The sequence below is a fragment of the Bombina bombina genome, chromosome 3 (assembly GCF_027579735.1).
Source record: "Bombina bombina isolate aBomBom1 chromosome 3, aBomBom1.pri, whole genome shotgun sequence".
NCBI classification, from domain to species: Eukaryota; Metazoa; Chordata; class Amphibia; order Anura; family Bombinatoridae; genus Bombina; species Bombina bombina.
This window is the reverse complement of record NC_069501.1, coordinates 842825803-842839087: the sequence shown is the minus strand read 5'-3', so window position 1 is coordinate 842839087 and position 13285 is coordinate 842825803. Positions and strand designations below refer to the sequence as shown.

At 38.4% G+C, this 13285-nt stretch overlaps 1 protein-coding gene across 1 annotated transcript in view; it reads right to left on the bottom strand.

Moving 5' to 3' along the window:
• Positions 1–2741: 2741 nt before the first annotated feature.
• LOC128651949 (ileal sodium/bile acid cotransporter-like) overlaps positions 2742–13285 on the bottom strand; it is a 46508-nt gene continuing 35964 nt past the window's right edge. Inside the window, exons 5-6 of the mRNA XM_053704909.1 lie at positions 8361–8518; positions 2742–3986 (exon numbers count right to left, since the gene is read on the bottom strand). Coding sequence (XP_053560884.1) covers positions 3877–3986; positions 8361–8518 — 268 coding nt within the window. The 3' untranslated portion in view covers positions 2742–3876. The remainder of the gene's footprint in view (positions 3987–8360; positions 8519–13285) is intronic.

Here is a 13285-nt window from a genome sequence, read left to right as displayed (position 1 = left end):
ACATCGTTCTAGCCTTTCTCAGATCTCACGGATGGAAAGTGAACATAGAAAAAAGTTCTCTGTCCCCGTCAACAAGAGTTCCCTTCTTGGGAACAATAATAGATTCCTTAGAAATGAGGATTTTTCTGACAGAAGTCAGAAAATCAAAACTTCTAAGCTCTTGTCAAGTACTTCATTCTGTTCTTCATCCTTCCATAGCGCAGTGCATGGAAGTAATAGGATTGATGGTTGCAGCAATGGACATAGTTCCTTTTGCGCGAATTCATCTAAGACCATTACAACTGTGCATGCTCAGACAGTGGAATGGGGATTATACAGACTTGTCTCCGACGATTCAAGTAGATCAAAGGACCAGAGATTCACTCCGTTGGTGGCTGATCCTGGACAACCTGTCACAGGGAATGAGCTTCCGCAGACCAGAGTGGGTCATTGTCACGACCGACGCCAGTCTGGTGGGCTGGGGCGCGGTCTGGGAACCCCTGAAAGCTCAGGGTCTATGGTCTCGGGAAGAATCTCTTCTCCCGATAAACATTCTGGAACTGAGAGTAATATTCAATGATCTCAAAGCTTGGCCTCATCTGGCAAAGGCCAAATTCATAAGGTTTCAATCAGACAACATGACGACTGTTGCATATATCAACCATCAGGGGGGAACAAGGAGTTCCCTGGCGATGGAGGAAGTTACCAAGATAATTCAATGGGCGGAGGATCACTCTTGCCACTTGTCTGCAATCCACATCCCAGGAGTGGAAAATTGGGAAGCGGATTTTCTGAGTCGTCAGACCTTCCATCCGGGGGAGTGGGAACTCCATCCGGAAATCTTTGCCCAAATAACTCAATTATGGGGCATTCCAGACATGGATCTGATGGCGTCTCGTCAGAACTTCAAGGTTCCTTGCTACGGGTCCAGATCTAGGGATCCCAAGGCGACTCTAGTGGATGCACTAGTAGCACCTTGGACCTTCAACCTAGCTTATGTATTCCCACCGTTTCCTCTCATTCCCAGGCTGGTAGCCAGGATCAATCAGGAGAGGGCTTCGGTGATCTTGATAGCTCCTGCGTGGCCACGCAGGACTTGGTATGCAGACCTGGTGAATATGTCATCGGCTCCACCATGGAAGCTACCTTTGAGACAGGACCTTCTTGTTCAAGGTCCATTCGAACATCCGAATCTGGTTTCCCTACAACTGACTGCTTGGAGATTGAACGCTTGATTTTATCAAAGCGTGGGTTTTCAGATTCTGTAATAGATACTCTGATTCAGGCTAGAAAGCCTGTAACTAGAAAAATTTACCATAAAATATGGAAAAAATATATCTGTTGGTGTGAATCTAAAGGATTCCCATGGAACAAGATAAAAATTCCTAAGATTCTATCCTTTCTACAAGAAGGTTTGGAGAAAGGATTATCTGCAAGTTCTCTGAAGGGACAGATCTCTGCGTTATCTGTTTTACTTCACAAAAGGCTGGCAGCTGTGCCAGACGTTCAAGCGTTTGTTCAGGCTCTGGTTAGAATCAAGCCTGTTTACAGACCTTTGACTCCTCCCTGGAGTCTTAATCTAGTTCTTTCAGTTCTTCAAGGGGTTCCGTTTGAACCCTTACATTCCGTAGATATTAAGTTATTATCTTGGAAAGTTTTGTTTTTGGTTGCAATTTCTTCTGCTAGAAGAGTTTCTGAGTTATCTGCTCTGCAGTGTTCTCCGCCCTATCTGGTGTTCCATGCAGATAAGGTGGTTTTGCGTACTAAGCCTGGTTTTCTTCCGAAAGTTGTTTCCAACAAGAATATTAACCAGGAGATAGTTGTACCTTCTTTGTGTCCGAATCCAGTTTCAAAGAAGGAACGTTTGTTACACAATTTGGACGTAGTCCGTGCTCTAAAATTCTATTTAGAGGCCACTAAGGATTTCAGACAAACATCTTCTTTGTTTGTTGTTTATTCTGGTAAAAGGAGAGGTCAAAAAGCAACTTCTACCTCTCTTTCTTTTTGGCTTAAAAGCATTATCCGATTGGCTTATGAGACTGCCGGACGGCAGCCTCCTGAAAGAATCACAGCTCATTCCACTAGGGCTGTGGCTTCCACATGGGCCTTCAAGAATGAGGCTTCTGTTGACCAGATATGTAAGGCAGCGACTTGGTCTTCACTGCACACTTTTGCCAAATTTTACAAATTTGATACTTTTGCTTCTTCAGAGGCTATTTTTGGGAGAAAGGTTTTGCAAGCCGTGGTGCCTTCCATTTAGGTGACCTGATTTGCTCCATCCCTTCATCAGTGTCCTAAAGCTTTGGTATTGGTTCCCACAAGTAAGGATGACGCCGTGGACCGGACACACCTATGTTGGAGAAAACAGAATTTATGCTTACCTGATAAATTACTTTCTCCAACGGTGTGTCCGGTCCACGGCCCGCCCTGGTTTTTTAATCAGGTCTGATGAATTATTTTCTCTAACTACAGTCACCACGGTATCATATGGTTTCTCCTATGCATATTTCCTCCTGTACGCCGGTCGAATGACTGGGGTAGGCGGAGCCTAGGAGGGATCATGTGACCAGCTTTGCTGGGCTCTTTGCCATTTCCTGTTGGGGAAGAGAATATCCCACAAGTAAGGATGACGCCGTGGACCGGACACACCGTTGGAGAAAGTAATTTATCAGGTAAGCATAAATTCTGTTTTCTTTCAGATTTGCGCAATTAAAGGCACACAGTAGTTTACTGAATATGGGGATCAGTGTGTATGTGTTATTTTGAGCGTGATTGTAGGAGAATGACTTTGATAAATCTAGCCCATAGTGTCCTATGTGTTTAATGACAAAAAAGAAAATACTCTGTTAAAGCATTTTATTATTGCTTGGATATGTAACTATGAGCTTAATGCTTGCAAATGTTTAAACACATAGCTCCAGTAAGGAATTACAGCGTCTTAGCCTACCTAGGTATGCTTTTCAACAATGCATTACTGTGACCTAGCTGAATACATCTGTAGAGCCAATGACAAAAGGCATATGTGTGTAGGCAGCCATCACTGGCTAGCTCACAGTAAGGCATTACAGCTCAGACTACCTAGGTATGCTTTTCAACAAAGAATACCAAGAGAAAGAACTACATTTGTTAAGAAGTAAATTGAAAAGTCTGTTAAAATTTGCATGTTCTATCTGAATCGTGGCAGTTTGTGACCAGCCTGGTGCTTGAAGTGAGAGAGAAGGTAGTGGAGAAGCTGAGATGAGCTATGTAACTGTACATTGCAAAGTGGGAGGAGCAGCACCAGAATCTAATCTTGAATCTCTTTCCGAACTACTTGCGACACTGTTACATGCCATAAACAATCAGGTGGGGGTCAGTTCTGCCAAACACAGGAGTCTTTGTTGTATAAAACCTTCCAGGTCTGTGGACTATAATTTGGACTTGCATTAAAGTGTAGCTTTAATATGAATATGTTTTCTTTTGTTTTTTACATAGTGTTCTGATTTTATTTTTTCAGGTGCCTTAAATTTGGCAATACCACACATGCAATGCATTTGAGACTCGCAGAACACAAAACAATCATACTGTACAGTGCACAAGCATGCAATGCCAAACAGAAAAGTGGTATATACCTCAAAAATGTGTTGCCCAGATTCAGTAGTCAAGGTCTACAAACAGTCCATGTATTAGTATTGAGAGCATCCCTACCAAAATAGCAGAATATATTCTGCTGTTCTTTGTTCAGCAGGAATAATCCTAAAATCAGAACCATTGATAGATCTGGAGGATTATAGTAAGTCACCCCCTCCATTTTAATTATACAGTTATGTACTCTTGTTCATCCACCTGTCATCAATGTTCTTTTACACCATTATGTACACTGTTCAATGTCTTCTGCTTTGAAAAGCACAATGCAACTCAATTATCCACTTTGTCATCAAGTTGAAGTGCACCGTTTGACACTGCATAAGGTGAATCAGATTTGTCTTCAGACTTTTTTTTGTAACATCTTAGATATATCCGGTAGCCTAGAAGTAAAATTGGTAGTGTAAAAGTAGGTATATTTTGATATGACATTTGCACTAATTCACAAATAATTATTAAAAAACACGTAAGAAAACCTGGTAAATACAACTAGACTAAAGCAACTTGTGATAAAGGCCAAACTGACTTTATTTATCCATATTGCACATATGTGTAAGATGGATGGATGGATAGTGAGATTGATTTAAAGGGACAGTCTGCTTGAAAACATTTGTCTAAAAAGATAGATAAGCCCTTTATTACCCATTGCCCAATTTTGCATAATCACTTATATTAATACATTTTATTTCTATGATTACCTTGCATCTAAGCCTCTGCAGATTGCCCCCTTATGTCAGTTCTTTTGACAGACTTGCAATCAGTGCGACTCATAAAAAAAACTCCAAAGTAGTAAGCACAATGTTATCTATATGGCATACATGAACTAGCACTGCCTAGCTGTGAAAATATGTCAATTATATGAGGTGACCTTCAAGGGTTAATTTCAAGGAAAATTAGCATATGAGCCTACCTAGGTTTATCCTTCAACAAAGAATACCAAGTGAACAAAGCAAATTTGATGATAAAAGTAAATTGGAAAGTTGTTTAAAATTGCATGCCTTATCTGAGTCAGAAAGTTTAAAGGGACACTCAATGAAAAATTAAACTTTCATGATTCAGATAGAGCATGCAATTTTAAACAACTTTCCAATTTACTTCCTTTAACAATATGTGCAGTTTTTTTTATATTTATACTTTTGAGTCACCAGCTGCTACTGAGCATGTGCAAGAATTCACAGAGTATATGCATTTGTGATTGGCTGATGTCTGTCACATGATACAGGAGGAGTGGAAATAGACAAAATCTACTACTCATTTGAAGTTCAGACTAAGGGCTCGATTTATCAAGCGAGGACGGACATATGCGCCTCTGTCCGCCTCAGGTGGGCAGCAATCTGTTGGCGGAATTCAGCATTGCATGCGAGGCTATTTTGCACTCGTGTGCAACACTGCCCGCGCACAGCCAATCACGCTCAGGCAGGATCTGTCAATCTCCCCGGTCGGATGAGACCGGGGAGATTTAAATTCTCCACCTAAGAGATGGAGAGGAGGGTAGGAAAGCAGTGGTCTGATGACCTCTGCTTGATAAATACTGACTGCAGGTTCTATTGTGAGAACCTGCAGTCGTAGGGGAGGAGAAGGCTTGATAAATAGAGCCCTAAGTGTTATTGTATTGTCTTGTTATCATGCATTTGTTGATTATGCAAATCTACTGTATTTACTGGTCCTTTAATTTTGACTAGACTGTCCCTTTAATTCAGTTGCTTTTTACCTTTTGGCCATGATTTATGCTGCCCACAGGAGAGTGCAAAGAAGGCTCCTGCTATCTGTCTCAGAGCAGCAAGAAAGAGCAATACGTTCCTAGGATTTGTAAGATCAGGACAGTGAAGCAGCACAGTGTTTTAGATACTGTTAGTTTTTTTTTTTTACTGTCCCATTTATCTTAATTTAAATCGGATCCATACACAGCACAATCGAGTTTTCAGTTAAAATATTTACAAGTTGTAGTTTCCCCTTTTTGGAGCAAATATACACATACTGCAATTAATAATAAAACAATGAGAACTATTAAGCACATTCATTTTTTTGTTCTCTTTATCATTTTCTTATTTTCATGGCTAGTAAATTTGTGTCTAAAATGGGGCAACTATAAATTCTAAATATTTTAACTGAAAGCCCATGTGCTAAATTATGATTTCATATTGTGCTAAACATGGGGCAATAAAACAATACCTACAATGCGGTACTATTTTTCCCTGCTAGAGTATTTAACCCAGTTCTGACCCTAAAAGTCCTAGGATCTCTGCCTCTCACTCTTTCTTGCTCTTTTCTGCAACAGGTAGCAAACACCACCTCTGCCCTCTCCTGTGGGCAGCATAAGTTATGGGCAAAAGTTAAAAAGCAACTGCGTTAAATCAATCTCACTTTCCAACTAAAGACAACAAGAAAACATTAATATTGTTTTTGCAGGAAAAAAGAGGGCACGTTATGATAAATATTTGCTGGGTGTAAATGTCTAGTAGCACTAATTCTAAATTCTATGTAAGTCAATGAAAACATTGGTGATTTTCAATCGATCTATGTGCCAATTGCAGTGATTTTACTTACCTACTATTGGCAAAATTCCTTTTTATAAATACGAGATTTAATTTGTGCCTTTTTTGGGGGGAAGGGGGGGTGGAAAGGTGGGAGTTATGTGAACTTAACTTTTATAAATTTTGGTTGTAGTATAATTTGTGATAATACTTGGAGAAGATAATAACTAAATATCATTCTTTGTATTCCATTTGTTATTGGCTGTTTAAGTATACATTTATGTTTTTAAATATTTGCTATACAATAGAAATGAACATGGTATATGTCATTTACGCATAATATCTTAAGGGACATAAACCTTTTTACAAATGATGGTTTATGTGAATTATTTTTAAAGGGATAGGAAAGTCAAAATTAAATTTGCATGATTCTGATAGAGCATGTAATTTTAAGACACGTTTTAGTTCACTTCAGTTTTCAAATGCGCTTTGTTCTTTTGGTATCCCTTGTTGAAAAAGAATATGCACATATCCTACACTAGTGGGAACAGCTGCTGCCAGTAGTGCGATGCTGTTCCTTCAGCAAAGGATAACAAGAGAACAAAGTAAATTTGATAAAAGAAGTAAATTGTAAAGTTGTTTAAAATTGTATGTTGTATCCAGATCATGAAAGAACATTTTGGGTTTTCCTGTCCCTTTAAGTGAGGCTGCAATGCTGAAAATATTGTGTGTGTTTTATACAGATGTAACTAAATGGTAAAAATTACAAGTAATCTTATTACTAATTATTGGTCTTCGATATGTTCTTGTGAGTTTCTTAAAACCCAGGAAAGTCCTGGCTGTCATTCATGTTGGGATGCCCAGTCAGTCAGCTCTATCCTAGTTTTATTTTAACTTGCAGTGTTACGATTATGTTTGTCTCTGGGGAAACGTCTATTGTGCTTAAATAATTAATACAGCACAGTATATATGGTAGTCTGCAGCCCTCAATCTTATATGGACCAGTGCAGTGTATGATAGCAGTACCCAAAACCAGATAAACTACAAGGCAATATAGGAACCTATTTAAAGGGACAGTAAACACATTGAGATTTTGATATAAAAATTCTTAAATTATGTGTAGTAAAAAAACAACATTGCAGTATACTTTTATTATTTATTTTGCCCAATTTTCCTGTAATTTAAGTCTGGAAATAAAGAGTTTTTCATTTCTGACAACTGGAAAGCCCAATGGCAGGTGGCTTCACAAGCCTAAGAATGCCACATATCTGTCTATGGCTCCAGTAGAGAGTATTAGATAAGGAACTACAAAACAATTGATGGTTTGCTAACATAATGACTGTTGCTAGTCTTTTATAACAGGTCCTGAGTGGATTCTTCAAATAAGACAAGTAGTGGGTAGAGTTTGGCTATTAGAAAACAATTGCAGCAAACAAGATGTTGATGCATTCAAAACATTTCAACAAGGTGTTTACTGTCCCTTTATGTTCCATCATCTAAATGAGGGTCCTGTTTAAAAATGAAAAAAAGTTGCCTATGTAGTTGACTTACTAGAACCCCATTAGGCATCGTATTCATACAAAGCATGAGAGGTGTCATGTTATTATGAGGAAATGTGGTAGAGATAGAAATTATGGGAAATTGAATGTCTGTGTGAAAGGAGTGAGGACCCAGTTTGTTATCTTAGCTAGGGTTTGAGAAATCTTAAAGGGACAGTAAATACCTTTTAATTACAAGACATTTCTGTTGTGTTGCTATAAAATAACATATCAGCCAAGTTAATGTTTTTAAAATAAATTAACCTCCTTCGTACTGCAATTATTTTTCTATAGCCAAACCCTACGATTTGCCTTATTTGGAGGAGTCATTCTGGGCTTTAGTCTGCAGACAAGGCTAGTCACTTGTAAAGTTAGTAATAAATTAATTGTTTTGCAGTTGTTAGCTAAAGCCAATTAGGGACAGATATGTAGCAGGGTTATAGCCTTGAACAGGGGGGGGGGGGCATTTCAAGGTCTGAGAATTAGAAACTGTTCTATTTCAAGAATTAAATTACACGAAAAACATTTAAAATACATCATTAAAATATATTGCAAAGGTTTATATAAAAAATTCAAGAAGATTTTTTGGCTTTGCCGACCTGTAACAATTTTTCTATTTAATGAGCTTACATTTTATACATTTGAGCTATGAATTTATGTTGCTGATAACACTGTTAATGTTTATTTATATGGCTTTTTTACATATACATTTAATATGTTTCTATTATGTAAATTGCTAACTTACCTCCTAAGAATATGGCTGCTATCAGAATTTGGAAAATACTGTATATAAGTGGAAAAGTAAATATGTAGTTAAGCTGTTCTGGTGTAAAGGAGAGCTGCACTATGGTTGAGCACAGCTGCGTATTTTGTAAACCAGTCTCCATTGCAACGGTACGACATCTAAAATGAAATAGATATGTTTATTATGTGACAAAACACACTTAGACAAAGATGAAAGTATGGTTCACTCCAGGAAATACATTGCTAAAGTTACCAAATCTAATTACGTTGAAATATATGGTAAAATAATTTATGAGATTTATATGATTTCTTTATAAATATCAGTATTGTATAAACTTGTTTTCTATTATTCCATGTAAAAAAATAATAATATTTTATTGCAAATTTATTTAGATTTTTCTGACAATAATTGTGGAACAATAAAAAAAGATTTGTAAGCTATAATACAGAATCATTTTAATGGGACATGGAATTCAAAATAAAATTTCTTTCATGTAATTGGCAAGAGTCATGAGCTAGTGACGTATGGGATATACAATCCTACCAGGAGGGGCAAAGCTTCCCAAACCTCAAAATGCCTATAAATATACCCCTCACCACACCCACAATTCAGTTTTACAAACTTTGCCTCCTATGGAGGTGGTGAAGTAAGTTTGTGCTAAGATTTCTACGTTGACATGTGCTTCTCAGCATTGTTGAAGCCCAATTCCTCTCAGAGTACATCGAATGTCCGAGGGATGTGAAGAGAGTATCACCTATTGAATGCAATGGTTTTCCTCATGGGAGATCTATTTCATGGGTTCTCTGTTATCGGTCGTAGAGATTCATCTCCTACCTCCCTTTTTTAGATCGATGATATACTCTCATATACCATTACCTCTACTGATAACTGTTTCAGTACTGGTTTGGCTATCTGCTATATGTGGATGAGTGTCTTTTCGGTAAGTATGTTTTTATTACTTAAGATACCCCAGCTATGGTTTGGCCTTTCATGCATTTATATAAAGTTCTAAATATATGTATTGTACTTATATTTGCCATGAGTCAGGTTCATGTATTTCCTTGTGCAGACTTTCAGTTTCATATTTGGGGAAAATAAACATTTTAAGAAATATTTTTTTTTACCTAGGGTTTAGTCTTTTTTTCAGATTGACTATATTTTTCTTGCAAATTGTGGGTAGTACTAGGCCTGGGGGTGTGCCAAATGCTAGACTTTATTGCGTCATTCTTGGCCCGAAAGTACGTCTGTTGGCGCAAGTTCGTCATTTCCAGCGTCGTAGTTGACGCCGAGTTCCTATACAGGGTTGCGTCATTAGTGACGCAAGTGTGTCATTTCCGGATGTTGTTGGCGCCAAAAAATTTTCAGTCATGTTGTGCGTCATACTTGGTGCCAAATTTTTTCATTATTTTATTACCCCATTGCTATTTGCCTCTTGCCTTTTTCTATGTCAGAGGGCTATGCTATTTGCATTTTTCCCATACTGAATTATCCTCCTCTGATGAGGATCTATCTGATTCATAAGATCCTTCCTCAGATATTGACACTGACAAATCTACTTATTTATTTAATATGGAGTATATTCGTTCTTTGTTAAAAGAAGTGTTAATTACTTTGGATATTGAGGAAGCTAGTCCTCTTGACGTTAAGACTAGTAAACGTTTAAATGCTGTTTTTAAACCTCCTGTGGTTACTCCAGATGTTTTTCCTATTCCTGATGCTATTTCTGATATGATTTCTAAGGAATGGAATAAGCCAGGTACTCTTTTTATTCCTTCTTCAAGGTTTAAAAAATTGTATCCTTTACCAGCAATTTCTATAGAGTTTTGGGAAAAGATCCCCAAGGTTGATGGGGCTATTTCTACTCTTGCTAAACGTACCACTATTCCTATGGAAGATAGTACTTCTTTTAAAGATCCTTTAGATAGGAAACTTGAATCTTATCAAGCCTATCTATATTCAGGTAATCTTCTCAGGCCTGCAATTACTTTGGCTGATGTTGCGGCTGCATCAGCGTTTTGGTTGGAGAATTTAGCGCAACAAGAATTGGATCCTGACATGTCTAGCATTGTTCGCTTACTACAACATGCTAATCATTTCATTTGTGATGACATTTTTGATATTATCAAAATTGATGTTAGATCCATGTCTTTAGATATTTTAGCTAGAAGAGCTTTGTGGCTTAAATCTTGGAATGCTGATATGACATCTAAGTCTAGATTACTATCTCTTTCTTTCCAAGGTAATAATTTATTTGGTTCTCAGTTGGATTCTATTATTTCAACTGTTACTGGGGGAAATGGAATTTTTCTGCCTCAGGATAAAAAAACCTAAGGGTAAATCTAAGGCTTCTAACTGTTTTCGTTCCTTTCGTCAAGATAAGGAACAAATATCTAATCCTTCCCCCAAGGAATCTGTTTCCAATTGGAAGCCTTCCTCAAATTGGAATAAATCCAAGCCTTTTAAAAAACCAAAGTCAGCCCCTAAGTCCGCATGAAGGTGCGGCCCTCATTGCAGCTCAGCTGGTAGGGGGCAGGTTATGGTTTTTCAAGGATATTTGGAAAAATTCTGTCCAAAATCAATGGATTCAGAGCATTGTCTCTCAAGGGTATCGAATAGCATTCAAAGTAAGACCTCCTGTGAGAAGATTTTTTCTCTCATGCATCCCAGCAAATCCAGTAAAAGCTCAGGCTTTCCTGAAGTGTGTTTCAGACCTGGAGTCTTCAGGGGTAATCATGCCAGTTCCTTTTCAGGAACAAGGTCTGGGGTTTTATTCAAATCTATTCATTGTCCCAAAGAAGGAAAATTCATTCAGACCAGTTCTGGATCTGAAAATATTGAATTGTTATGTAAGAGTACCAACTTTCAAGATGGTGACTATAAGGACTATTCTGCCTTTTGTTCAGCAAGGACATTATATGTCTACAATAGACTTGCAGGATGCACACCTTCATATTCCGATTCATCCAGAACATTATCAGTTCCTGAGATTCTCTTTTCTAGACAAGCATTACCAATTTGTTGCTCTTCCATTTGGCCTAGCAACAGCTCCAAGAATCTTTTCAAAGATTCTAGGTGTCCTACTCTCTGTAATCAGAGAGCAGGGTATTGCGGTGTTTCCTTATTTGGATGATATCTTGGTACTAGCTCAGTCTTTACGTTCTGCAGAATCTCACACAAATCACCTAGTGTTGTTTCTTCAAAAACATAGTTGGATGATCAATTTACCAAAAAGTTTCTTGATTCCTCAGAGAAGGGTCACCTTTTTAGGTTTCCAGATAGATTCAGTGTCCATGCTCTGTCTCTAACAGACAAGAGACGTTTGAAATTGGTTGCAGCTTGTCGGCACCTTCAGTAGCTATGCTCATGGAAGTTTTAGGCCTCATGACTGCAGCATCGGATGCGATTCCTTTTGCTCGTTTTCACATGAGACCTCTCCAGCTTTGCTGAATCTATGGTGCAGGGATTATACAAAGATATCACAATTAATATCCTTAAATCCCAATGTTCGACACTCTCTGACGTGGTGGTTAAATCACCAGCATTTAGTTCAAGGGGCTTCCTTTGTTCGGCCAACCTGGACTGTGATCACTACAAATGCAAGTCTTTCAGGTTGGGGAGCTGTTTGGGGATCTCTGACAGTGCAAGGGGTTTGGAAATCTCAAGAGGCGAGATTACCAATCAATATTTTGGAACTCAGAGCTCTTCAGTTTTGGCCTCTGTTGAAGAGAGAACCGTTAATTTGCTTTCAGACAGACAATATCACAACTGTGGCATATGTCAATCATCAGGGTGGGACTCACAGTCCCCAAGCTATGAAAGAAGTATCTCGGATACTTGCTTGGTCGGAATCCAGCTCCTGTCTAATCTCTGCGGTGCATATCCCAGGTGTAGACAATTGGGAGGCGGATCATCAGACTTTACATCCAGGGGAGTGGTCTCTCCATTCAGATGTGTTTTCTCAGATTGTTCAGATGTGGGGTCTTCCAGAGATAGATCTGATGGCCTCTCATCTAAACAAGAAACTTCCCAGATACCTGTCCAGGTCCAGGGATGTTCAGGCGGAAGCAGTGGATACGCTGACACTTCCTTGGTGTTATCATCCTGTTTACATTTTCCCGCCTCTAGTTCTTCTTCCAAGAGTGATCTCCAAAATCATCATGGAACAATCGTTTGTATTGTTGGTGGCTCCAGCATGGCCACACAGGTTTTGGTATGCGGATCTTGTTCGGATGTCCAGTTGCCAACCTTGGCCACTTCCATTAAGGCCGGACCTTCTATCTCAAGGTCCGTTTTTCCATCAGGATCTCAAATCATTAAATTTGAAGGTATGGAAATTGAACACTTAGTGCTAAGTCATAGAGGTTTCTCTGACTCAGTGATTAATACTATGTTGCAAGCTCGTAAATCTGTCTCTAGAAAGATTTATTATCGAGTTTGGAAGACTTACATTTCATGGTGTTCTTCTCATAAATTCTCTTGGCATTCTTTTAGAATTCCTAGAATTTTACAGTTTCTTCAGGATGGTTTGGATAAGGGTTTGTCTGCAAGTTCCTTGAAGGGACAAATCTCTGCTCTTTCTGTTTTATTTCACAGAAAGATTGCTAAACTTCCTGATATTCACTGTTTTGTACAGGCTTTAGTTCGTATTAAGCCTGTCATTAAATCAATTTCTACTCCTTGGAGTCTTAATTTGGTTTTGAAGGCGTTACAGGCTCCTCCATTTGAGCCTATGCATTCTTTGGGTATTAAACTACTTTCTTGGAAAGTGTTGTTCCTTTTGGCTATCTCTCTAGAATAGTTTCTGAGCTATCTGCTCTTTCTTGTGAATCTCCTTTTCTGATTTTGTCATCAGGATAAGGCGGTTTTGCGGACTTCATTTCAATTTTTACCTAAGGTTGTGAATTCTAACAACATTAGTAGAGAAT